General features: G+C 38.4%; 2 protein-coding genes across 2 annotated transcripts; one reads left to right on the forward strand and one right to left on the reverse strand.

Moving 5' to 3' along the window:
- The first annotated feature begins 6 nt into the window (after positions 1 to 6).
- Positions 7 to 9,063, forward strand: LOC140928659 (ubiquitin carboxyl-terminal hydrolase MINDY-1-like). The gene is made up of 8 exons (XM_073378437.1): positions 7 to 1,215; positions 2,285 to 2,391; positions 2,948 to 3,141; positions 4,226 to 4,368; positions 5,031 to 5,221; positions 5,810 to 5,962; positions 6,239 to 6,398; positions 7,362 to 9,063. The coding sequence occupies exons 1-8, from the start codon at positions 451 to 453 to the stop codon at positions 7,374 to 7,376; spliced, it is 1,728 nt and encodes a 575-aa protein (XP_073234538.1). The 5' UTR covers positions 7 to 450; the 3' UTR covers positions 7,377 to 9,063.
- A 1,175-nt stretch (positions 9,064 to 10,238) lies between these two features.
- Positions 10,239 to 23,924, reverse strand: LOC140926227 (uncharacterized). Its single transcript, XM_073376002.1, has 7 exons — positions 23,819 to 23,924; positions 22,407 to 22,672; positions 19,841 to 20,517; positions 18,673 to 19,060; positions 17,769 to 18,093; positions 15,053 to 15,138; positions 10,239 to 14,046 (listed from the first exon to the last, which is right to left on the reverse strand). Exons 2-7 carry the CDS (start codon positions 22,648 to 22,650, stop codon positions 10,721 to 10,723), a joined length of 5,046 nt encoding a protein of 1,681 aa, XP_073232103.1. The 5' UTR covers positions 22,651 to 22,672; positions 23,819 to 23,924; the 3' UTR covers positions 10,239 to 10,720.
- Positions 23,925 to 24,175: the final 251 nt, after the last annotated feature.

The following is a 24,175-nucleotide window of genomic DNA, read 5'->3' on the forward strand; positions in this document are numbered from 1 at the left end:
TATGGAGGATCAATTTGAAGCCGTTTTGTCAGCATTATTCACTTTGTAAATTATTCATTTTTGACCCAAATCGTGTTAAATTTGGAGGTATTTATCCAAATTGTGTGACAAAGTTACTTGCCTAATATTTCCTGCTCATTCTTTTCTGATGGGGATAAAATTTAACCGGTAAATCAGTTCAAGCAGGTTCAAGTGCATACATCATAACAAGGCTTTGGACAAGTCAATGAACATTTAATTATAGCCGCCACTGCAAGCATCATATATTTTGCAAATTTCGAGGAGATCATCAAGAAAATGCATAAAAGCGAGAGGCGTACTAACTTCATGGGAGTCCACGTATGAACAAGATACGTTGGCCGGAAAGGAGGCTTGAAAACTATTAACCCGTTTTACCTCGTTCAGTAATTTTTGTAACTTATATTGCTGAATAGTGGATAAGTGTTCGAAATGGAACAAACTGAAAATGTAGTGTCAAGTCCTGATGAATTTTTAAATAATATTTCTGCTAGCACAATAAGATCAGTAACACTCGACGAAACGGAGACACAAGGTGGTGAAGGAGAGATCTGTGACAGCTCCAGCAGAACATTGGAGAATCAGGCCATCGACGTGAAAGAAAGCGACGAAAATACAACTGCAGGGTTAAATAAGCAAAATGATCCGCCTGTAGATGACGCTAACGGTGATTCAGAGGAGCGGGATGAAAAAGACCAGTCTGTGGAGAAGCCTGGTCAGGTTGAGGACCAAAATGAAAGAACTGCAAAAACAGATGATGATTCTGGGACAGAAGAAGACACAACTCAAGAAAATAACGAGGTACCGTCAGCTAGCGAAGAATTCGATATTGATTCCCTTCCAAAAGGCAATAGGTTATCTCAAAGTGAAGATGATACAATGAATGAACAAGAACCCAATTCACAACCAACTGAAATTGTAGTGGAGGATGTAGCTGGAGTCAAGGGAAATGCTGAATCAGTAACTGAATCCTCACAACAGGTTCTTGAGTCACTTTATCACATCAAGTGGATTAAATGGAAAGGAATAAACACTCCGATTATAACACAGAATGAAAATGGTCCGTGTCCTCTGCTGGCTATTGTGAATGTTCTGTTGTTGCAGAGACGAATCAGGATACCCTCACCACAAGAGATTGTAACATCAGGACAGCTTATGGAGTACATAGGAGACTGCATCTTAGAAGAATCACCCAAAGTATGTATAACCACTTCATTTCCAAAATATTATGAATCATTTTGTTTGCTGATGGGTTGTACTATTATTATGAGAAAACATGTATGATAATAAGTTGATTATACAGCCGATCCATTGATGCCAACTTCTCCCGGGCTCCTGTACAGATCACCAAATCTTCTAGATAAGATTGAATTTTGAGCTTTTCTGTGCTTTTGTTAAGGTCGGGACACACTAGACAACATGTCGCAGCGACAAATCGCTTCATTTGTACAGTTCGGGCAATAAGTTGCATGACACGTCGCAGCAACAAATTGCTTGGTGTGAACGAGGGAATTTTTAAGGAAATCTTTGTTTCTGCAACAAAATTTTGTCACCGCAACAAGTCGCACAAATCTGTCTGATTTGATTTTGTGCGACTTGTTGCAGCGTCAAAATTCTGTTGCTGAGGCAAAGATTTTCACAAAAATTCTTTAGTACACATGACGTGATTTGTCACTGTGACATGTTGCCATGACATGTTGTTGCAAATGGTTGCCTACTGTGACTGACCTTGATGAATTTATCCCAGTTTCTTCCCAAAATTCAAAAATGTTTTTGATCATAGTGTTGTTTTCATGGCATTTTTGCACACAATGTCGTTCATCTCTGACAAGACTATTTTATTGTTGTCGTAAAAGTGAGTTTTGGCACTCTTTACGTCATTTAAGACTTGAATGTCTTAATTTATGTTACAATTTGGGGACTGGGTCATTTGCCCTTATGGGGAGGGGGGACGGCGTTGATGTTGGCTGGAAGGAGGGTACTGCAAAAGGAACAGTCTTCATTTTCTCTATCTCTAGAGGTTGGCATCTTATCACTCCAAAACACATGCAGTGTACTTGAAACACACAAATTTGAATTTCAGTCGCAAATCTAATTTTCAGAATTTTCAGTGTTACATTGATGTCTCAGCTGGCAATGTGCTTTGTAATTGAATGTATTAAACCCATTTTTGTTAAAAAAAGACTTACTTGATATTCTGACTGTTTTCATTGTTAGCTGGGTGAAATCTCAAAAATCAAAGTTATTTTCTCTTTGTTTACCTTAGCAATTGTCAGAGGGGGCACAACTAAATTACGAGCAAAACATGCATGATGCCATTGCAATAATGAACAAGTTACAAACAGGATTAGATGTTAATGTAAAATTTACTGGGTAGGTAAACTTTTTAATGTTGTACAGTGTGTATACAGTGTATCAGTAAAAACAAATAGTGTTTATGAATAACATGGTCTGGAACCACCAACCTTTTTTGTAAGGTGATCATTACCTTTTACTGAAGGTGAAAATAGGGACCTAAATGATCCAAGGATAGTGACAGCAGCAAAAATGTCACCTTAAAGGAGAATTTGTGGTGTTTCAATCCTTATCACAATTATTCTAGATAACTCACTTGCTTTGTCAAATGTAGGCGAACTCTCCTGGAGTTGGATTCCTAGTAGAATCATACCCAACATCAGAAAAGGGAAGAAAATTTTGTCATGTTGAGTCATGGCTTGTTTTCATGAGTCCTCCATAAAATGTGACATTAGGCCTTTCGCATGCCATAGTCATGCAGGATGGGCACTTTCTGGCCAAAATAAAGTGATGGCCTTGATAACTTAGCGCGGTAGGCTTCAGTTTTGACCTCAATACCCTGCCGAAGGGTCACATATTTACATGTATATAATAGAGTTTTCACGTTTTTCCTTAATGATGTCGTTGTTTGTAGGGTGTCAGACTTTGAGTTCACCCCAGAATGTATAGTGTTTGATCTTCTTTCCATTGGTTTGTACCACGGCTGGCTTGTTGATCCACAGAACACTGAAATAGCATCTGCTATTGGTAGTCTGAGTTATAATCAGCTGGTGGAGAAGATAATCGCAAGCAAACAAGATGGAGCAGAAACCCAGTTAGTGTCTGAAGGTAAAAAATAATAATAACAATAACAAAAAATGAGGTCATCACACTAAACGTTTATAGTACATGATCCCTTGATCAATACTTATTACACCTAGGGCAGTGCTTGTTTGATGCTTCTAACAAGATCACAGGTGGCTGTTTCCATGAGTGGGCAATATCAAGCAGAATCTGTGTTTTGATTGCTATCTTAGGAGGTGATAATATTAGCCTGTGAAAACATCATTTCTCCTCGCTGTTCACTGCCAGGGATGTTTCGCGCAGAGGAACGTCTGCTACTCAGCGGCAGAAATTCCATACTGATGATGTAAAATCTGTCCAGAATCTAGTCAGAAGGGCTGATTGGTCGACGGAGTAGTTACATTGTTTTAGCTATTGTTTACGAATGATGGTCTTAATAGACAAAAGACAAAAGGCCACAATGGTCAAATGTAAATGTGAAGAATCTCTAACAAAAAAGTCAATATTTGTGGAATATAGTCTTCTCTAGAAGAAGTATTTGAGTTTTGCTGGAGCTCCTTGGCAGGTGAACACAGCACTTTACCAAAGTCGACCAGAAGACTTATAAAATTGGATAAATTCATATTTGGAACCCCATGACTACCATATTTATTATGTAAACATTGACTTGCGTCATCAGTATGGAATTTCTGCCACTGAGTCGCAGATGTTCCTCCACTCAAAACGTCCCCAGCTACGAAGAGCGAGGAGAAACGGGTGTTTTTGCAGGCTATAATAATATGGGCCTATCTTTCTTGCTCATTTTTCCTTATTGGTCCCATGACAACAAAAAGTGATCTTGGTCATTTTCTCCATTGACCAAGATTGTTTGGTCAACATAGCTCAACATTAGCTTCCCTCATTTTGTTTGCATTTTTATCAACCTTTTCTTCATTTCACTCCATAAATTGCAAAAAAGGACAATACTTTCCAGACATCATGACCTCATGCTTGGCCAAGTCATATACTTGAGACCAGCAACAGAGACAGGGGCAGGTCTGTTACATTCTCTGAGGTGTGTATTTACAAGATGAAATTACTGGTAGCTTTTAGCTCAGAGATTTAATGACCACACTCTATTAATTTGCAGGTTTGATCAGTGAAGCTTTCCTTGAGCAAACAGCCAGTCAGCTGACATACCATGGGCTGTGTGAGTTGAACTCGCAGTTACAAGATGATCATCTTTGTGTCTTCTTTAGGAATAACCACTTCAGTACCTTTCATAAGCACAAGGTTAGACAAAAATAAATACCTTTTTAAATTGATCTGTTTAATGTTCTTTTATATTTTTGCTGGTGAGACCTGTTCATATTTTTATGATATCAAGTTGAATGAAAAGCGCTCACTTTGATCAAATGTTCCATGTAGCTTTAAGTAACTTATGGACTAAGAGAACATGAGGAAGGTCAAATTCAGTGTTTGGTTAAGCTGTGCATTTTACTGAATTTTCAAAAACCTATAATTTTCTTGTGAACAACTTTTAATGTTACAACATTTTTTTTTGGTAAATTAGCCAAATACTCATGCGTAAAATTAAGAAAAGAATAATTGATGGTCTAACACTGGTAATTTTTGTAATTTCTGTAATTTTGGAGAAACCTTTGGTCCTTTGGTGCAACTAAAGTAATGTAATTTAATGAACTAGTCCTCTTTGACAGTACTAATCAGTAATTCTTTAGTATTATAATGTTTAAAATGAAATCTGGAATTTATATTGATCCTTATAGAATTTTGATTTATGACAATCATTCATGAGAGACCTCAAACAAAATATTAAAGGCTTCTGTTTTCGTCTTGCTCATATTCCTAGTCCTCTATTTTTTTTTTCTCTCAGTTGCACCCTGTGTAAAGAAAGGAATTCAACCATATGGCATTAATTCTCACTTTGGTTTTAGGACGAACTTTTCTTGCTGGTCACAGATCAGGGATTCCTCACAGAAGACCGAGTCATTTGGGAATCATTAAGTAGTGTTGATGGTGACAGCTTTTTTGTGGATGCCGAGTTTAGAACCCTTCCTGCTGTACACAGCCCACCTCAACCTGCTAAAGCACCTCTTGCTCAGCAACTATCACAAGAGGATCAAGAGTAGGCTAATTTACAAAATGTTATCAATTTAAATTATAAATAGAAAGCTAAAATAGCACATTGCAGTGGCCATTGCAGTTAACTTGTCAATGAGAAAATGTTAATATATGTCATTGCATGATGGCATGAACTTAATCCATATATTAGTATGAGAAAAAAACCTTAAAGTTTGAATTATTTCAAGAGAGTACTTATAATTAAATAGACTTGATTAATGATAACAATCGGAAAGTAGACATTAGAGGTTATTGCATTGTTTTCACCAATTAACCCTTTAAGTCCCAATAGTGACCAACATAAATTTTCTCCTAACGATATCCATACAATGTCGAGCGATTAGGTTATGACAATTAATTAAATGATCACCAAAGAGAAAATGCTTTGATCTTTTCTCATATTCTCTCAACTTATTCTTTAAAGGAATGTGTAGAGATCAGTTTGGAGAATTTGCTTGTGGATATTGGGGCTTAAAGGGTTGAGACATGTATCAGTTTCTTCATCTTCTTATTCCTTTTGTAGCGTTTTTTTTTTTAACTCCACTTTTGTGTGGCATTACAAAACCATTCAAAAGTAACTTGTTCCTTACAGTTACCTTGTAGCATTAAGTCTTCAAGAAGAGCAGGATGAAACCACCAGAGGACCTCAAACACATGTATACCCTGGAGGTCCAGATGTCCCTCAGCCCCTACCTAAACAGGCACCTACCCAGCAGAGTGCCCAGACTAATCAAGAATGGTCCGAGTAAGTAAACAAACTTGTTAGCTTTAAATTTTGAACTTCTGTGTACAGTCAGTAAATTTTAGAGTTGATGTTTGTTGAAGTTTGTTACTTGTTCAAAAAAATCCTTGCCAAATGTGGGAGGGCTCTACCACTGTAAAGTGCAGTGGATGATGGCCAAGCCACACCCATTGCAAACTTTCCAAGTAAGTGTAACTTGAAGAGTTTAGCGACAGCTTCATGTGAAAAGTATATTGAATCATACCACCTACACCCAGCTATTACTATTTTATTGTTCAGCCTTCAGTTAGCGATTCAGCTTCAGCAAGAAGAGGAAAGACAACAACAGCAGCAACAAAGACGACCTCAACAGGTTCGCCCGTCTCCCACAAGATCAAGTAATACTGCTTCACAAGCTCAGGTACAACAGAGGAACAGTCAGCAGAGGACAGAATCCAGTGTAAGTTAATTGATTTAAAAGGCCATAAAATAATGAAATATTATTATTGTAAGGCAGAATCCATGAGCTGGCAAGATCAAGCAGATCCTGTCTTCTGATTAGCTACCCTCGCCCGCTCTGAATTTCCTCCAATAGTCCCGTAAGAAAAATTCTCTTTTTGGCCATATAATAAATCCCTTATAAGTTATTAGTTATTGAGCTTGTTCGATCAAGACGGCTGGATATTGGCGTCATTCTATTTTGCATTTTTGTTGACCTAGAGTTTGTCTCATTCCATAAAAACACAAAAAAGAATTGGGCCAATATCTAGCTATCTTGATCTCACACTTGCTAGATTGCTTCTGCATATTTTGTAATATGACTCAGATCGCACTTTCAAAGTTCTGCACCAAAAGTGACCTTCCGTTTTCCTTCAGTGTCTCATACGTGTCAGGTTTTCTTGCAACAAGGCCCCAATTCAAAGACTCTTCTCAGACTATAAACATGAATTTTCTCCTAACAGAGAGGAAAGGTTATGAGAATTGATCCCCAGAAGGAAAATCCCTCGATGATTTGCCAAAATCTCTCGCCTGATTCTTTAAGGAAGAGTTGGATATCATTCAGAAGAATGTATATGTGGATCTCACTTTTCCTCCCCCGCTGGCCGCCAAAATTTTCCCTGAACTCCCGCAAGTTAGCCTGCTCATAGGTTAAACTTCTTTGGTAAGCCTGTGCAATACATGTGTATTTCGGGATAAAAGGGAGAGGGGAGGTGGAAGCACATTTTGTCTCTCCTCCACCCCGTCATACCCTATCCACCACCCACTGGGCTCTGGGCCCTGGTCCCATATTACTCCTGCAACAAAAGCTACTTTTTAGAGCCTTGAGTGGTACTCTATGCTGAGGGCTTGCATTTGTCTTGTGGTATTTCTTGAAGCGATAAATGCGATTCTAACACAACCTTCGCTTGTTTTTGTTTTTCAGTGTATCATCCTGTAGCTTAACTCGCAAAGATGCGCTGATATCCTTACTTCAACAATTGTTGAAAGCCATTCATCTCTAGCTGAAGAGACGTCTTAAGACCTTAATTGAATAAGAACAATAGCTTTTACCATTATGAAAACCGCGTAGCGGGAGTCCGATCTGTTTAATCACGAGCATGATTACCACCTGAATTGAAAGACACGAAGTTCTTTACCAATTAGTGATTACTAAAAAAACGCGCACTGTCTTATTCCTTAGGCATGACTCCATGACGCGTGCTGTCCAACTAAATTAATGCCATAAAATTCCGAAAGTAAGCCGCGGGGCTTATATTTTTCAAAGGCCCTTTTTGAGGGGCTTATTTTTGGAGGGGCTTATATTCGGAGGGGCTTATGTACGGAGGAAGTTTGCGTTTAAAAATCGATTGGGCTATAGCTTATAGTTGGAAGGAAATTTACCGTTTTTGCTTTTTTTACTTTATATTTGAGGGCAACTTCCAAGTACAAGCCCCCGCGGGGGCTCATACTCGGAGGGGCGATTTAACGGAGGGTTTTTTTGCGGTACAGGTTCGGGGGGGGGGGCTTATATTTGGAGGGGCTTATACATGGAGAGGCTTATTTTCGGAAGTTTACGGTATTCAATAAATGCTGGGATCAGGGCTTCTGATGGCCATTCAGATTAATGAATTTTGTTGTGTTAACGTTTTCTCGATTAACAACTACAGTGGAACCCCGATAATTTGGTCACCAATGGGTAAAAAAAATTAGCCGTATTAACGAGTGACCGCATTATCAAGGGCTTTTTTACAAAAAAAAGGTTGGGCCGTTTTGCCAGGCGGCCAAAATAAAGTGGCCGTAATAACGAGGTGGCCATAAGGCGGGGTTTTACTGTACTGCCGTAATGAATAGTAGGTAGATCAAACAAACGTATGACAAATCAACTTAACTTAGGTCGTGCATACAGCCTGGCAAGTAGTAATTATAGTTACATAGATAATGTATAAGTGCCAGATTATTTCGCACCAGATCGTGGGGGAAAAACTGCTTTGCTTTTATTGTGAACTCTTACTCAGAGCGAAATTAACAGTGTATATGCTACAGGTCAAAATTATATTCAGGCTAAAATTTTTTAACCTAGTTTGATTCTCAATTTGGCTTTGTCTTTCCTAGCCCCAATTATTTATGAATTATAGAATGACTGGATGTGATTTAGACAATTCGTCTCTAGTTTTAGTCAAGAGATCTCATGTTTTGGTCAAATTATTCATTATCAAGAAAAAGAAGTAGAAAGAAATCAGCCCGCTTTACAAATTTGATAGTTCTATTGGATGTCAATTTATGGCTGCTTAATTGTGGGTGTTTGTTGGTTAATATCCCGTCCACAGACTTTTTTTCTTTCCTTTTTTCCGACGAATTTTAGGTTAGCGGTCATTAATTCCCCCTCGATTTTTATTTTCATACCCGCTCTCTACGATCTCCAAAGAGAAAAAAGAGTGTATGTTAACATGCTAAGTTTTAAGTTCATTATGGTCATAGGAGCGAATTAAGTTGTGTAATCTTTATTTAGGGATGTAAAATTTTGTAATTATTTCAGTGAATCTTGCTGATCAGGGTTGGAAATGACACGTATTTACTAAGAAAAATTTCAGTGAAGGGGGTAATTAAACTTAGAGCACACATGCTTGTGAAATTACAATTCTGAATCTTGCGTTTCGTTGTGCGTTGTTTATCTCCAAATTGTTGAGGTGATTTAAACCAGAACACGCCTTTTTTCTGGTTTCTTACGGGCCGGTCATCAGTTGAACTCCTCAATGGTCCTGGCCCCGTTTGTGGAAAAGTGAATGACGCTACTCACAGTCAAATCTCTAAAGATATCTTCGCTGAGTAACGAGATTATTATCCAGCTTTTGAATAACTAGTTAGGGGACTTGAATTTTGTTCTGACTTTTCCCTTATAATAGACCTTTTTAGCTTGTATGTGTTGTTTCCCCATTGCAGACCACGTGATGGTATCCCATAGAACTCTGTTTCTTTCAGTAGACCTGCACCGTTCTAAACCTCTTATTTTATTGGTGCCCTTTAATCTGCACCTCCATTGTTTTCAGGGATAGTGGCATTGTTATGTGACAATCCCTATTGTTTTCCCAGCTAATCACAAACAATCTTTCAGTTAGGTGCGGGATCGCGCGTTTCTATTAAGCATCGTTAGATGCACTTGCATCGACGTGAGTATGTATGCATAATTCATGAAAAGACAAAAGGCACATTGCCTTGGGAACATCACGTGGTCTGAATTGGGAAAACAAATCGTACAAGCTAAAAAAGGTCTATCATAAAGTGATTGCTGGTCCTCGACTGTTTATTTACAATCTCAAGTACCAAGTAAAAATATATCGCCGTACGCTCTTGTTGATTCGCAAAATGTACATGTGGAAATGAAGATCGTGCCTCTTTGCCGTCATTTCACACGACAGTCAGCAACTTTGCAAATAATATTGGAACAAAAGAAAGTTTCTGCAAAAGAATAAGGTTTAACTCCGGCTCAAGACGGGTTTGGATGTACACCGGTTCACCAATATGGCGGGCGTGACGTCATGTGAATACGCTCCACATATTCTCCCGCGTTTGCCTAGCTTGGCTCATAAAGTGCCTGTTATGCATCTCCCATAATACACCTTGCTTGCCTCCAAAAATTTTGCATAAGTATTGTCTTCAATTTCTCTTGGCACGACGGTAAAATGGTAAAACCCAAAAGTTATATAAAAGTTTGAAGGCTGTTCCAGCTTCGAACATTTCGCGCGCAACTTTACAAAAACATTTAGAATAACTGGCTCGCAGTGCAAAACAGGCACCGTGACTCCAAATTTCAGTGTCAATTGGCTGTCAAATGGGCCAAGTTTGAAAAAATCTGAATGAAATTACCTTAAGGTCTTTAATAGCTTCGGAACGCACTGAAATAAAGCCAAGAAGTTTGGAAGTACACCAACGAAAATCATCAAATGAATACAGAAATTATATTAGTTGTCTCGGATCAGTTTGGAAATGCTCAGATTCACTGAAGGTTACGTAACTGTACGAATAGGTTTCTAAACCTGACGTTTAGAATCGGTGACCAGGTGTGCTAACCCATTACAGAAAAACCCGGTTGGTGCCTAGCGTCCAAAGCATCACGTTAAGTGATTTACCACTTTACGCAGAATAGTCTCTTCCGTTGTCTGAATAAAGTAGGTAGTGTGCAATTGGTGTGTCTGGGCCCAAAAATATAGTAAATGGTTGGCAATATCCCGTTTAGTTTCTACCAACCGGAATGAATTGACTACCTCAAAACGTAGTCCTCAATGGCAGGACAATGTTCCTTAATCAGTTCATCACAGATTCCTTATGACAAATTTCTTCTGAGCTTGATAAAGGACTTCCCTCAATCATTTCGTGGACAAAACCTTTGTTGGGCTGCTCGATCACTTCAGCATCAGAAAACAGCGACTCCCTATTGTTCCTTTCTACAGAATTTCTCTTTGAAACCACCGAAGATCTCCTCCCTTTTCTGGATTGAAACATTTGGCAAAAGAGTATTGCTGATACATACACCAAGCGACCAATCTGAGAAACGATGGCAAAAATGACTGCGATTATTAGTACCACCGGTATAACCAGTAATATTGATACTTGGATCCAGTTTAACGCGTCAATGTACGTTTTAATTGGACCCCGGTGACGAACCCCTGATGTTATGAAGGTAGCGTGTACAGTGTTAAACAGGCCAAAGATCACAAGAGTTATTAGCGATACTGTTTCTAATTTGTTGGCTTTGCTGTCCTTGTAAGGATTCCACAGGATATGATGAAGGGCCACAAAGAGACAAACCACTGTAGACAGCATAAGCCGAATACTTGCATCACCGATGAAAGTAAACAACAGAATGAGAATTAGGCGGCGGCTGATCAGGACGCTCTCCCAATGAAGGCTTCCTCTCTGTCCATCACTTGGCGGTCGAAATGGACCGTAAAGAACTCTCATGACGGCTGCGCGTTCTTTATTCTGCTCCTGGCTTTCGGTGTTGTCACAAATTTGCTTCCTTCTAAAGATAGCCCAATAGAGGAGAAAAGGAAGGGGGAAGAAGGAGGCAAAAAGAAACTCTCGAGCCGTGATGCATTTGACATTCAACTTATTGGTACCCCAGTACAGAAGTCCTACATATGGTATGACAAAAGCGGTGACGAGAGCAAGCAAGATACACTGCCACCATGTGAATAGAACAATGTTACCATCATAAAACAAGCGAAATTCATCTCCAGGCTCTATCCGCTGCACCGTAAGGAGCTTTAACATGCTGGTTGTCAAGGACGCGTATCCAAGGAGAACCACTTCCGCGACTGCGGATAAATGAGATGCGAGGGATGGACAACACCGGCGTCGCAGCCTGGACACTAGCCGCTGAAAACCGTGAATCAAGAAAACACTCAGAAGGAGAATAAAAAACCCGGACATTATAAAAAGCTCTTTTGTGACGATTGTTAGTCCAGGAAAAGGACAACCCAGGCCGCTTGGAGATGTAGGAACCTGGAAATTAAAACTAGCCAAAAGAAATGGGACTATATTTGATTCTCTGGTGGTACCTCCAAAGAGTAGACTTGAGGCTTGATAAAAATAAAATACGACTTTTTGATAACCTTTATCTGTAGACGTTGCATCGCTTACTTTATTCTCTCTACTATCTGAGGTTTTCTCTTTCGAACTTTCTTCCGTTTTGGTCTTCCTAAACCACAAGATTTGTGATGTTAAAAAAGGCACAATAGGAGGTTTCTTTACGAAATAAATGGCCATTAACAGAATGTAGAGAATCGCCACTGGCCAGAACCATATGTCATCACAATCTTCATTGAGCGCACACTCCGAGGAGAAAAGGGTCTCGCTATATCCCACAGCGCATGTTCCGCAAAGAACACCAGAGCGGTGACCATGACAACCATTGTAAGTCAAGAGACTCGAATCCTTTGGCGGTTCACAATAACCTGGAGGACACATGTAAAAGTGTAATGTTGGAGGATTTTGTTTCACTAAAGATCCCCAAAAGTTTTTCACATTTTCAACATTTCGAGAGCAGTCTGCTCCAAAAGGACAAGGAAGGCATTTGATATCGTCTTTCACTCGAGTACCGTATGCTACACCGCGCTGTAAGCTGTAAAAGCCATTCGGACAACGTTCACAATAGATGCCGTACATTTTAACTTCCAACGCGCAGCTGGCCGCGGACCCGGTGGATCTGGTGACGAGTCCATGCGAGTAGTTGTCTACGGATATTCTGTTTCCCACGGGACAAAGAATTGACGAAGTGTTTTCAATGGCCACGTGCCCGCCGTTGACAATTTCTACCAGAACCTGTTCATGTAGAAAGGGTGTAAAATCCATTACCGAGTCTTTCATAACCAGAGTCCCTAAAGTGCCGCTGTACAAGAAGGAGACAGTATTGTTACTTTCGTAAGATAAAAAAGTCTTCCTCCCTTCCTTTTGTCGAAGTGTGCAATTGTAGATCTCCGCTCCGCCGGAGCCCTCACCGATACTGATGTGTCCCGCGCGAAATTCTGCAAAATTATCCGTGAACGTGCAGTTTGTAAGTCTTGTCAAGCCGTTGAATATCAACAGCGCTCCCGCGTACTTCCCGAAGTTTCGGTTAAAAGCACAATTCGTAACGAGTACTCGATTTGTGTAACTGAAAACGGAGTAAGCTTCGGTGCTGTCATTAAACAAAAAATTTTTGCAGCCTTTTGACTTCATAAGGTCGGGTCCATTGTCAATGATCATAGCTCCCACTCCTCCGGCGTTAAAGGTGTTTTCTTTGAATACAGAGTCAGTAATATTCACGGTGTTATTGCCCCCTTCACTTAAGGCGATATAAACAGCGGCGGATTTTCGAGAATTGTCACTAACTATCAAACTTTTTTCGATGGTTACGTTTTGTATCACAGCTTCAGAAGTTGATTCAAGTTCTAAAACAAACGACGGTTTCACGGTCTGCTTAGAAAAAACAGTGTTTGACAGAAACACTGAGGAGTTCCTGACTGAAGTGATTTTCAAACCCCCCTGACTGTTGATAAATTCGCAGTGATCTACTTTAACTTTTCCCTTTTGAGAAGGGATTATTGTTGCAGCCATTTCCGTATTATTTTGAAGGCGGCTGTCACTCAACAAGACGAAATGTCCATCATCAACCGAAATTATAGCGTTTTCTTGAAAAACGCTCTGAAATATTGTTAAATTTCCAACTGAATAAAACTTAAGAAGGGCCATCCCCAGCAAGGGATTTTTAAACACGCTCTTTTGGATGTAAATAGAGCAAAGATAAAACGACATCGGTGTTGAGTAGAATACCACGCCAGAGAAATGCACCTGAACTTTTCCTCCAGTGAAGAAAATTCCATTGGGACAAGACAAGTACGCAGGCGCATTTTGACCAATAAAAGATACGCTGATATTCAAGGTGGTGCGCAACTGTGGTGACGTCATAGTCAAGCATTCGTAGGGGTTTTCCTTTGTATTGGTTCCGTCAAGGTATATAGTGTCGCCCCAGTCCACCAGAGAAAACACATCTGCTAAGGATTTACAAGAATTCTCAGGAGAATTACAATCTTTTGTTCGGCTTCCTTGTGTTTTAGAAACGTACCAGATTTTTGAGGCGAAGCAAAATCCTAAAACAAAATCAAAACAATTGGTGACTTTATATTCTTTTCTTTGAGGTGCTGATCTCGCTTCAAATATTTAGAAGCCGGCCCCTTTGCTACCATAATGCTGTACATCCCGCTCAGAATTCTTTTTTGGGAGAATTCACTTATACGGTGCGCCAACTACAAAGTAGAGCCAGATAAGAGAATACATTAAAAAGCCAAAAAAAAAAAAAAAAAAATCAAAATTGCATTAAGTCTGGGCTATCCCAGTTCCTGTTTCTACAACAAAAGATGTAATATGTTGCTCTAATGGCTATATTTATCATTTTCTTGATTATATAACGTTGCTGCTTTTTGTCAATGCCAATGTCATAATAATAGTAATAATAATAATAATAATGATAATAATAACTGATAAAGAAGCAGCTATTTCTCAAGTACTGTTTTATACGGGAGCGAGATTGACCTACCGAGGGGCACTTCAAGTAGGTGGCTTTAAAGAACCTCACTGATCTTGCTCAACAAGAGGTTTTACAAACCCCTTGTAACCATAATCCTGCCGCCCCGCCCTCTCTCTGCCTAAAGCTAGTGACCGATAAGAAGCGCCTCTGGGTTCATGAAAAGAAAATTGCAAATATGACTTAAACAAAACTGGAGTTTTATTAGTCCAGAAGCAAACTCCGGGATTTCATGTTTCAAAATGATTGTGGCAGTACCGTCAAAAGATATGATCGACGTGACCCCTGAGACAAAACAATTAGTATTATACAAGTCATATCATGTCTCTCACTGTTTGGGATGACTTGCGATATTAAGGTTAGTCTTTCAAGTGAGAAACCCCTTATGAGTTTCTGGTTATGAACAATAGTTAAAGCATTTTGACTACCAAAATGTCCTATTAATTTCATTGTGATAACAAGTAGTAACAAAATACGATTTGAAAACTAAATACCTATAAGGGTTTCAGTACTGGTTACTTAATTTATCAACTAATCCAGCTACCCTGCATCTAACATTCATCAAAACTTACTGTGAGTCACCAGCAAAGCAAGGCAATAGGCGATCATGTGAACAAACTCCATTTTCAGTTTTTCTCCCAGCCAAGGAGGAGAAAAACTTAATCGTGTTTTGGGGTCAAATTCGTTATCCAAGTCACATGATATCTGTAGTCACTCGATGCTATCCGGGTCACGCTATAGCCTCGCCGTGTTTGATATCACCTCACAGGGGCGGATCCAGGATTTTTCATAGGAGGGGGTGCACCTCTAATGGCGTAACTGACCCACAGAGATTTTTTGCAGAATACCTCCTAAAGTTGAATTCCTAAGAACCATATCCAAGTGCAGAAAGAGAGAGGAAATCTCGTCGTCGCTTGTGTACTTCCTCTGTACAACGTGTTTAGGTTGCTCTAGCTCTCAAAACTGAAAGTACAAGTATTAAACCTATGGCTTTTGTGGCGTTCCTGACGTTGCCGTCGTCGGATCTTAAGGTCCCTGATGAAAGCGATGTTTCATCGTTTTTAAGGATTTAAGATCAATTTGGTCATTCTTTCGAGAACTGTTAATTCAAGCAAACAAACCAACGTACTAAAAATACATTAATCTTTTTATTTCAGCCATTTTAATAAAACCTATCAAATTTCAAAGCTTACTCTAAACTAAAACAGTCGTGTTATACCATCGTTGGGATCCAAATCACTTTTTTATATACAGTAATATTGTCTTCTTTTTCTGCAAATTGTACTTATTCGCTCTCATAAATTACTTTAAAACAGAGTCCCCAGTACAATAACAAAAACCATTATTTAAATACACCATTCTTTTATTTCACTGCGAGTAGAGGCCTCTTTTCCCTGGTATAAGGGCCGCATCCTTTCAAACCGTTTCGCGATTATCCCAAGTCGCCCAAATACTTAAAAGAAGGGAATTTATGTTGGAGCTGAAGAGAGGGGGCCACACCCGAGTTCAGACAGAGATACCAAACTTTATACATATTCTACCTTTAACGATATATATGATCACGTGAAGCAGACATGTGGGACTGTCTCTTAGGATGTCTGTATTATGGAAAATTGACTTTATACTAAAAATCATAAGCCTAAAAGAGTCTACAAATAAGCACTGTACCTATATCGTTGTTTTATAACGTATTTTTCAAATGTTGTAACCAATATAGTGTTGAAAAATGTTGTTAATAATGATAAAATTATTATTTTATTAGTTTTGAAACAGAAAAAGGTGCCATGTATATCTCAATAAATTAGTCAAAACATACCTCCACCTTAATTCAATTTCAACCAGTGACTTACAGTCTGCGTACATCTGATGTCCTATTTATTCAAATGACTGAATCCCTTTACCAGTTGGTACAAACGCATGGTACCATGTATTTTTACTATGTAGCATTAACCCTTTAAGCCCTACCCTGGGTTCCAGAGGATATTTTTTTCTTATTGATACTGATCGTTTGCGGCGAAGCCGTGACAACGAGGCGCGAAGCGCCGAGATTACGTCTCGGGAGCCTTATCTAAAGCACGGTTTATTTCATATTAGTTATTTTGAGAACGGACCTCTGGAGCCAGGGTATTTAAGCCCCAATATCCACAAGCAAATTCTCCAAACTGATCTCTATACATTTCTTTTAAGAATAAGTTGAGAGAATCTGAGAAAAGATCAAAGCATTTTCTCTTTGGTGATCATTTAATTAATTGTCATAACCTAATCTCTTGACATTGTATGGATATCGTTAGGAGAAAATTTATGTTGGTCACTATTAGGACTTAAAGGGTTAAACTTTTGAGTCTGTGGACAAAATCCTGTGGTGTTAACATTCCAGTAACACCTAATTTAAGCAGACCTTTCAAATAGCGTTTGTGGATTTTCAATATTTTACAAATTTAAATTTTCTTGTATGATTTATTTTTTTAGACTCAAATGGGAGTGGCAGGCAATTTAATAATGCAACCCCTGTTTTTTTTTAAAAGTCCCATTCAGTGTCAGAAACAAAAACGATTGACATAGAAAGGCTGCTGAGTAAGCTGTAAACAGAGGGCAAGAATAATACAAATCGAAAGACGCAACACCTTTGAAGTTTTGAAGAACAGTTGCATGTCAAGACTACTTATGTAGTTACTGCTTTATAAATTAGCTTCCATATAAAACAGGATGTAGTCCAGTTTAATTTTGCTAACTACACAAGAGAACACCTCAGCTACAAATTACTGTCTGTTGCATCTAAATGTGTACATGTGACGAAAAAACATGTTCTAATTGGGTGAAAACATGACATGTTCTGCCGCCAAACTGCTGAAGTTAGGGTCGGTGTTAGACGAATGTTCACGTGCAAAGTATAGACAGCTCTTCTTAGTAGTCAACTTGATTTGTTTTTGATCAACAAAATATTCATCGCAAGATAATAAGAAGAATTTCTGGAGTTGTAAAACTCCAAAGAATAACTCTTAAAAGCAAGTGTGCTGTTTCTGAGCGAGAAATATTACTGAAAATTGAGACAAAAAAAAAGATGAGCCGGATGGGCTGATCAAAAACATGTCAGCAGTTAAACCTTACTTTAATGGCTGTCAAACATCAAATGTTTGGTGGCAAAACACGTCATGTCTGGCACCCATTTAGAACAAGTTTTTTTTGTCTGTGTCCAAGCTTAGATGCAACCAAAGGTAATGCCTCTTCAATGATGTGCAATGTCTTTTAGTCTACTTGACAATTAACAAGCAACTCAGTAAAAATTACACATCACGATCAGAAGATTGGCCTGTGTCCTTAACATTTGAATTAATTTCTTCTCTGTGAGTTACAGTCTTATATTTATAGGAGGAGGCAATGAACAGAAAAACCACAAAGTTCAGCATCATTAGTCCAGCTAACAGAAAAAAAAAATTTTCCAGTTCTCCCCTGTTGGGGTCGTCACTTGGATACCATTCTTTTTTGCCAGCTGATCGAACAATGACAACAAGGAGAGTGGCGACATAGTTTCCAAGGCCACTCGTCACCAGGAAAGCACCCATCACAAGTCCCTTCATGTGTTGAGGAGACTGAGAATAAGCCAACTCTAATCCTATAAGAAAAAAACAAAAAGAAAATAACTTAATAAATACATATAGTAACGGAAATTACCATTCAAAGCAATTTTTTTATCTTTTGATTGGCTGAGAGCCCACCACGTGATCTGCAAATAACCGCCTACAAATAATGCTCTGCTCATGCGCAATTTCGTCCAACTGTGTTTGGCTGCAAATAATATTCCGCTCATGCATAAAGGAAACCACGCCTTTCTCCTTCTTGCAATTGCTCTTGCATAAAAATGGCAGATCGCTTCGCTTCCCGTGGATATAAATTTCATGAAAAAACAAACTCGGTGATCAAATGATAAAATAATTATTGAACTCTGATATTGCAAAATATCATGATTTGTCACTGTCTTGCAGATCAATTACTTGCTTCAGTCTTTAGCTTCGGCAAATAATTGATCTGCTCGTCACTGACAAATCACGATATTTTGCACAACCTTGTATAACAATAATTGTTATAATATGTTAATGATATAATCACCAGTTTGCTCTGATGACTCCACACAAAAAAACTTAAAAAAGTGCATTGTGGGCAAATTACAATTTTTTCAATGCTGTTTTCACACCTGTAATACTTGTAAGAACCTCACTGGAACCAACTAACATAAATTGTGGGACTTGCCAAAAGACATTCAGATCTGAAGCTTCATGGTTTTTGTCGAAAACAGTTTGGTTATAAACACCTCCATCTTGCCATACATGTCGTCGCTTCCTTTCAATCAGACCAGCTACTACCACAGATGCTGCGGCTAACAGTAGTCCAACACCAATCCTGCGCAGGGGTGTAAATCTAATGCCACAGAATTGAATGAGGGGATAAACAACATGATCCATAATGGGAATAAATGCAAGAACAGCAACTATATCAAAAATTGAAAGAGAAGCAGCTGGAATAGTGAAATGTTTAAATTTCAGTCTCATGTAGGTGGCTTGTATGAGGAATGTGCTCTGCATCTGCAAGAAAGGACAAATTAAAAACAGACTTTGATGGCTATTTTTTTAACCAAGAGGACATTTTCCAGGAAGACAATCTTGAACTTTCAAACACATATTTCAAGTCTTCAATCCATGTGCAGAGTTGACCACTGTACAGCATGTCCACACTATTATAGTTATGATAATAATTGTACATTTTAATATTTACTACAAGTATTATATGAAATAATATTTTCAGTAACACTGTCTGTATTTACAAATTAACAAGTGAACATAAAATGCGAGCTATTTGACAACTTGTTGTAGCCAGCCTCCAATATCTTATACTACTGCTACAGGCTGCCGTTTATATCACAATATCATAATCAGCAAACTCCTGATGAGTTACAGATAATTTTTCTATTCTTGATGTCTGCTTATGCAAGCATTGAACATGCAGAGAACGTGCAGGGGAATCACATTTCTTTTAAATTCTATGCTGTAGTCGTTACTAAAATATTATTAACTGTGCCTTCGTTTATTCATACAAAAAATACAGCTGTAGAGTTATTAAGAACACATCAAACAAATTTCACCAGGGAGAACCAACTATAATAGTTTTTTGATGATTTTTGCAAACTCAGAATTCAAACTTTAAAAAAGAGGCAAAACAGCCTAAAATAAATTTTATAATAATTATTATAAACTTAATAAACCCCCGACCCTTATTTTTGGAATTCAATTAGTTGATGGGAAGACAAGTTTTAGCTATCGCATTTAAAAAAATAGCAAATAGCATGAGATATTGATAATTCATACCTGTGAGTAAATTGTCCAGTAGACAATGAACAAAGCAAACACTGGTAAAATCCTTAACAAAATTTTGACATCTTCCACCTTTGCCTCAGTATACTTTCCTCCACATGTATTCTTTGCATTATCCAACCAGACCATTGCATTTGTGGAGCCACGATTCTTTATGGCTTCATAGATGATCTTTACGGTATCAGTTAGCTGACTGCCACCTGGCGGTTTGTTTAAATACTTTTTTCGGCCAGAGAGGAAGGCAATTACACCAAGAAACATTGTTCCTGCTGTTATCACATAACCATAAAATACATGTTTTTGCTGTACCCCCACAACCACTGTAAAGGCTATCAGTGATCCAATGTTTATAAACCAGTAAAACCAGTTAAAGAATGCTTGGATTGCTCTTGGCCCATCTTTTTGAACTTGGTCAGCTCCAAATGGTGATACATTTGCTTTGATTCCACCGGTGCCGAATGCAATTAATACCAAAGAGATAGCAAAATAAACCAGTCTGATAGTGTGATCATGGGCAAAACTCTTATCATGATCAAACCATGAGTTTGAAACTGCTGCCAGTAGGATAGTCCCGACAACATAAAGCAAAGAACTGCCGTAAATGGTGTTGAAACGGCCCAGATGTGCATCAGCCAGCCATCCTCCAAACAAAGGAATGAGATAGCATGTTCCTAAAATTATGAGCATTAATAAAAGTATTGAAGAAATGCTGTTATCACATGCTGTTGATCTGCTTACGGCATTACTATAAAAGAGACCTTTAGATTCGAAGACGAGAACGACTACGAGTATGAGATTTGATTTAAAGTTTTTTTTGGCATATTCTCAAAAAATAGACAGCCCAGAAAGCTTCATTTTCTTCACCAAAAAAGTTAGCACTGATATCTTCATTGAGCCCTCTGATCTCCCGATCACAAAATAATAAAACTTCTAACATTTTGATAAAGTGTCTTTGCCACTACCACATTCTCACTAAAACTAAGTAGAAGAATGACAATGGCTATTGAGTTTTCCCGCCAAAATGATGCTGGTTTACCTATGAGCAGTACTTGGTACATTGACAAAATGGTACATATCACTAGTGGGTTATTTTCATCATCATCTTCATTTTTAATAGTTTAAATTAACAATTTTTACAATTTTATTTTCTCACTGCCCACAAATCGCAAGGGCTATAGTCTAGGTGGGAAGTGTCTGAATAAAACAAATACACACTCCAAATGGTATTAAATTAACAAGTCAACAAAAGTTATTTAAGCATATATACATTGTATAACTTGTACAAAGGTAAAGAACGGAAGAAAGGTTGTGCTAAAAGCAATGCTGAGATTAACTGGAATACAGAATATAATTAAGTCAAAAGCTTACAAGCACACTATTAAGATGATTGCAAAGATAACAAAGTACATTAAAGTGAATCAAACGGCATGCTTTTGCAGCAAAAATAGTTGGTTAGAATATGAGTCTTGGCCGCTTGTCCCCAGGCGACTATACCATATGACAAATAAGAGGAAAGGAGGGCTTCATAAATAGTCTGGAGGGTATTCAATGTTACAAAGTGTCTGAGAGATTATTACTGACCAATACACAGTGCGTATCATAGAATTATTAAGATCGAATCCATCAGGAAATTGAGTAATTCAAATTTCAGTGGACAAAAACCTTGTACCAGAATATTTTAAACAATACCACATCCTTTTTTACATTTTTCAAGGGCTATAGATATAATTTATTATCATTTATTGTGTAATAACATGGAAGACTATAATTTCTCATGGGAGCCCAAGAAAATAAATGTCAAATTTCACAAGAATTGTGAAAACACAGGTAAAATTCTGAAAATTTCATGTGTAAGATGTCTCTTCGTGAAATTTGACATTCGTTTTCTGTGGCTCCCATAATAAATTTCTTTGGTGTTATTATTAGCGATAACTTATTACATCTATAGCCCTCGAAAAATGTAAAAAAGAATGTGATATTGTTTAAATTATTCTGGTACATGGTTTTTGTCCACTGAAAATTAAAATTACTCAATTTCCTGATGGATTCGGTCTTAAAAACATTGTTTATTAATACACAATAAATTATATTTTTACGATCAAATCTCCACCTCTTATAAGTCATTAGGCCTCATTAGTAAGCACCTATGGAAAACACCAAAATTTTCCCAGGAAGAGCCCTATAATTGGAACCTTTTGTAAATGACGCCTCTTACATGTACAAGTACATTTTGTAAGCGACCCAATGAATACTTATTGGGATGTTGGTTTTAACGTTCATTTAACCCCTTCGAGCTACAACTTGATGAATGGTCTGATTTATATGTTAACGTTCACGGTACACCAAGCTACTCAAAGTTTGGGAAGAACTTTAAGTGCCACTATAGAACCACATATCTGATGCAAAAAGTAGAAACAGTATTCCCAGACACCCTTTTCTCAGAAGAGAGCCCCTGTGGTTAATGATTCTTGCAAGCAATCACTCGCTATAAGCAGCCACTAAATCTCATTACAAATTATTTTTGTGTGGTCGCTTACATGAGGCTTGACTGGAAACCAACCTTGAAAAAGATAGTTAATAGTTGATGGCCAAGGTGCCTTAAGACCCAATTCACTACCACAAAATAAAATTAGATTTGCTGTCAGTCCATAGAATGTCAGACGCTCACACAATTCGGTGATGAGGATGCACAGGGTAACCAGCAGTTTCTGACCAGGACCTTTGAAGTGGTTATTCTCAGTGGAAGACCCAGGGCTGTCCTTTGAGATTAATGGAGCAGTCTCCTCTTCACTGTGGATATCCATCGTACAATTCAGTCACAACAGCCTGTATAAGAAAATAAACATAATTTATTAAGAAATGTCACAACATGATTTCATGTTGTGTCTAAAGTGTCCTCACGATGAAATCAGTTGATTTGATCTGATATCCAAGCGGATGCATGCATGGAAGATCAATCTCCTCAAGAAAAAAAGAAAACCACAGCAGTGATGAATAGAACAGTTTTTTTGATAAAGTGGAAAGTAACAAATGGGATTAAACTGAATGGGATTAAACTGAATGAAGCAGCTTTGAAGTGACGCGTCTTCACTGAATTGAAGCAATATTGTACATCTGACTCAGCTTTATAGGCTATGATCCAGACTAGAAGGTCCACACCAAATTGTTTGTTTTCTTACAGACCCAAATGCACCCAACCCCACCCTCTGCGCAGGATTTGAGATGCAAACCTTTACAGGAAGTCACAACTACACCTCACCATGCTAGAGGTGATTGTAGATGTATGGTTGTCAGGGGTTGATCAACAGGTGGTTTCAACTGGCTGATAACGATGCAACTATTTTATGTCAGGAAAGAAGACAAACAGGGGTCCCTCCATTTGCACCCTACCCACGCAAAAATTGTAGAAATCAAATCTCCCATTTAAGGAAAAATGAGCCCCCCTTCCCCCCCCCCCCCCCACCACCCCAAAAAGAAAAAAACTCGTCTTTCATTTTAAAAATGTAGCCTGAAGGGGATGTCTAGAAACAACTCGAAAGGAAGGTAACACTAATATTTCATGTTCGACGTTCGTCGAGAAAAACACAGACATTTGATAAAAATTCTTGTACGCCTGCATCGAGATCTGAAGTAAAAAGCACTGTACAGTTCAGATCGACCGTATAAATTTTATGTATCGTTGACAGCGCGCTCTCCGCTAACGCGGTCAAAGTAAACTAAACTGTTATCAGCCGATCACACACAGTTGACGTTACAGACCAGCTGAATGTTTCGGGTAAAGCATAAAATATCAGACCCTTCATTTGCATGTGAATGAATGTTAGACTGACCCTACTTGTCCTTTTTGCCGGTTCATTATTGTTGCTTAAAAAATATTTCTCGACCTCTGCTGTATGCGAAAATTAGGCAAAAGTAAATTGCTCCAATATTTCCACAATTGCAAGACAAATATCACAGCAAATTGCTTCTTACCTTTACATCCGAAGAAAACTACCTATGGCGATATTGACCCGATATTGCTTTACACTGATAAAAGGAAGTAAACTGAAGTACCGTAAAAGTGAAATATAAACAGATCGGCATACCCGAGGTATTCACGTGAGATTCAGGTGTCTTTCGGTGTCGCCTCGGTTCCATGTAGTACCGATCTGTCGCCTCCCCAGGGCCTTTTCTCGAAAGTCCCGGTAACTTTTCGGGCGCTGAAAGCTGTTTTGTGTTTTTCATTCAAGATCGAAGCAAAAACGAAGCAAAACTGACAGGTTTGTGGGCTAGGAACTGGGCTACTATTCTGACCGGTTTTGATTTAAAATTTGCCTTATGGTCCGAACT

Source organism: Porites lutea, chromosome 2 (assembly GCF_958299795.1).
Source record: "Porites lutea chromosome 2, jaPorLute2.1, whole genome shotgun sequence".
Lineage (NCBI taxonomy): Eukaryota > Metazoa > Cnidaria > Anthozoa > Scleractinia > Poritidae > Porites > Porites lutea.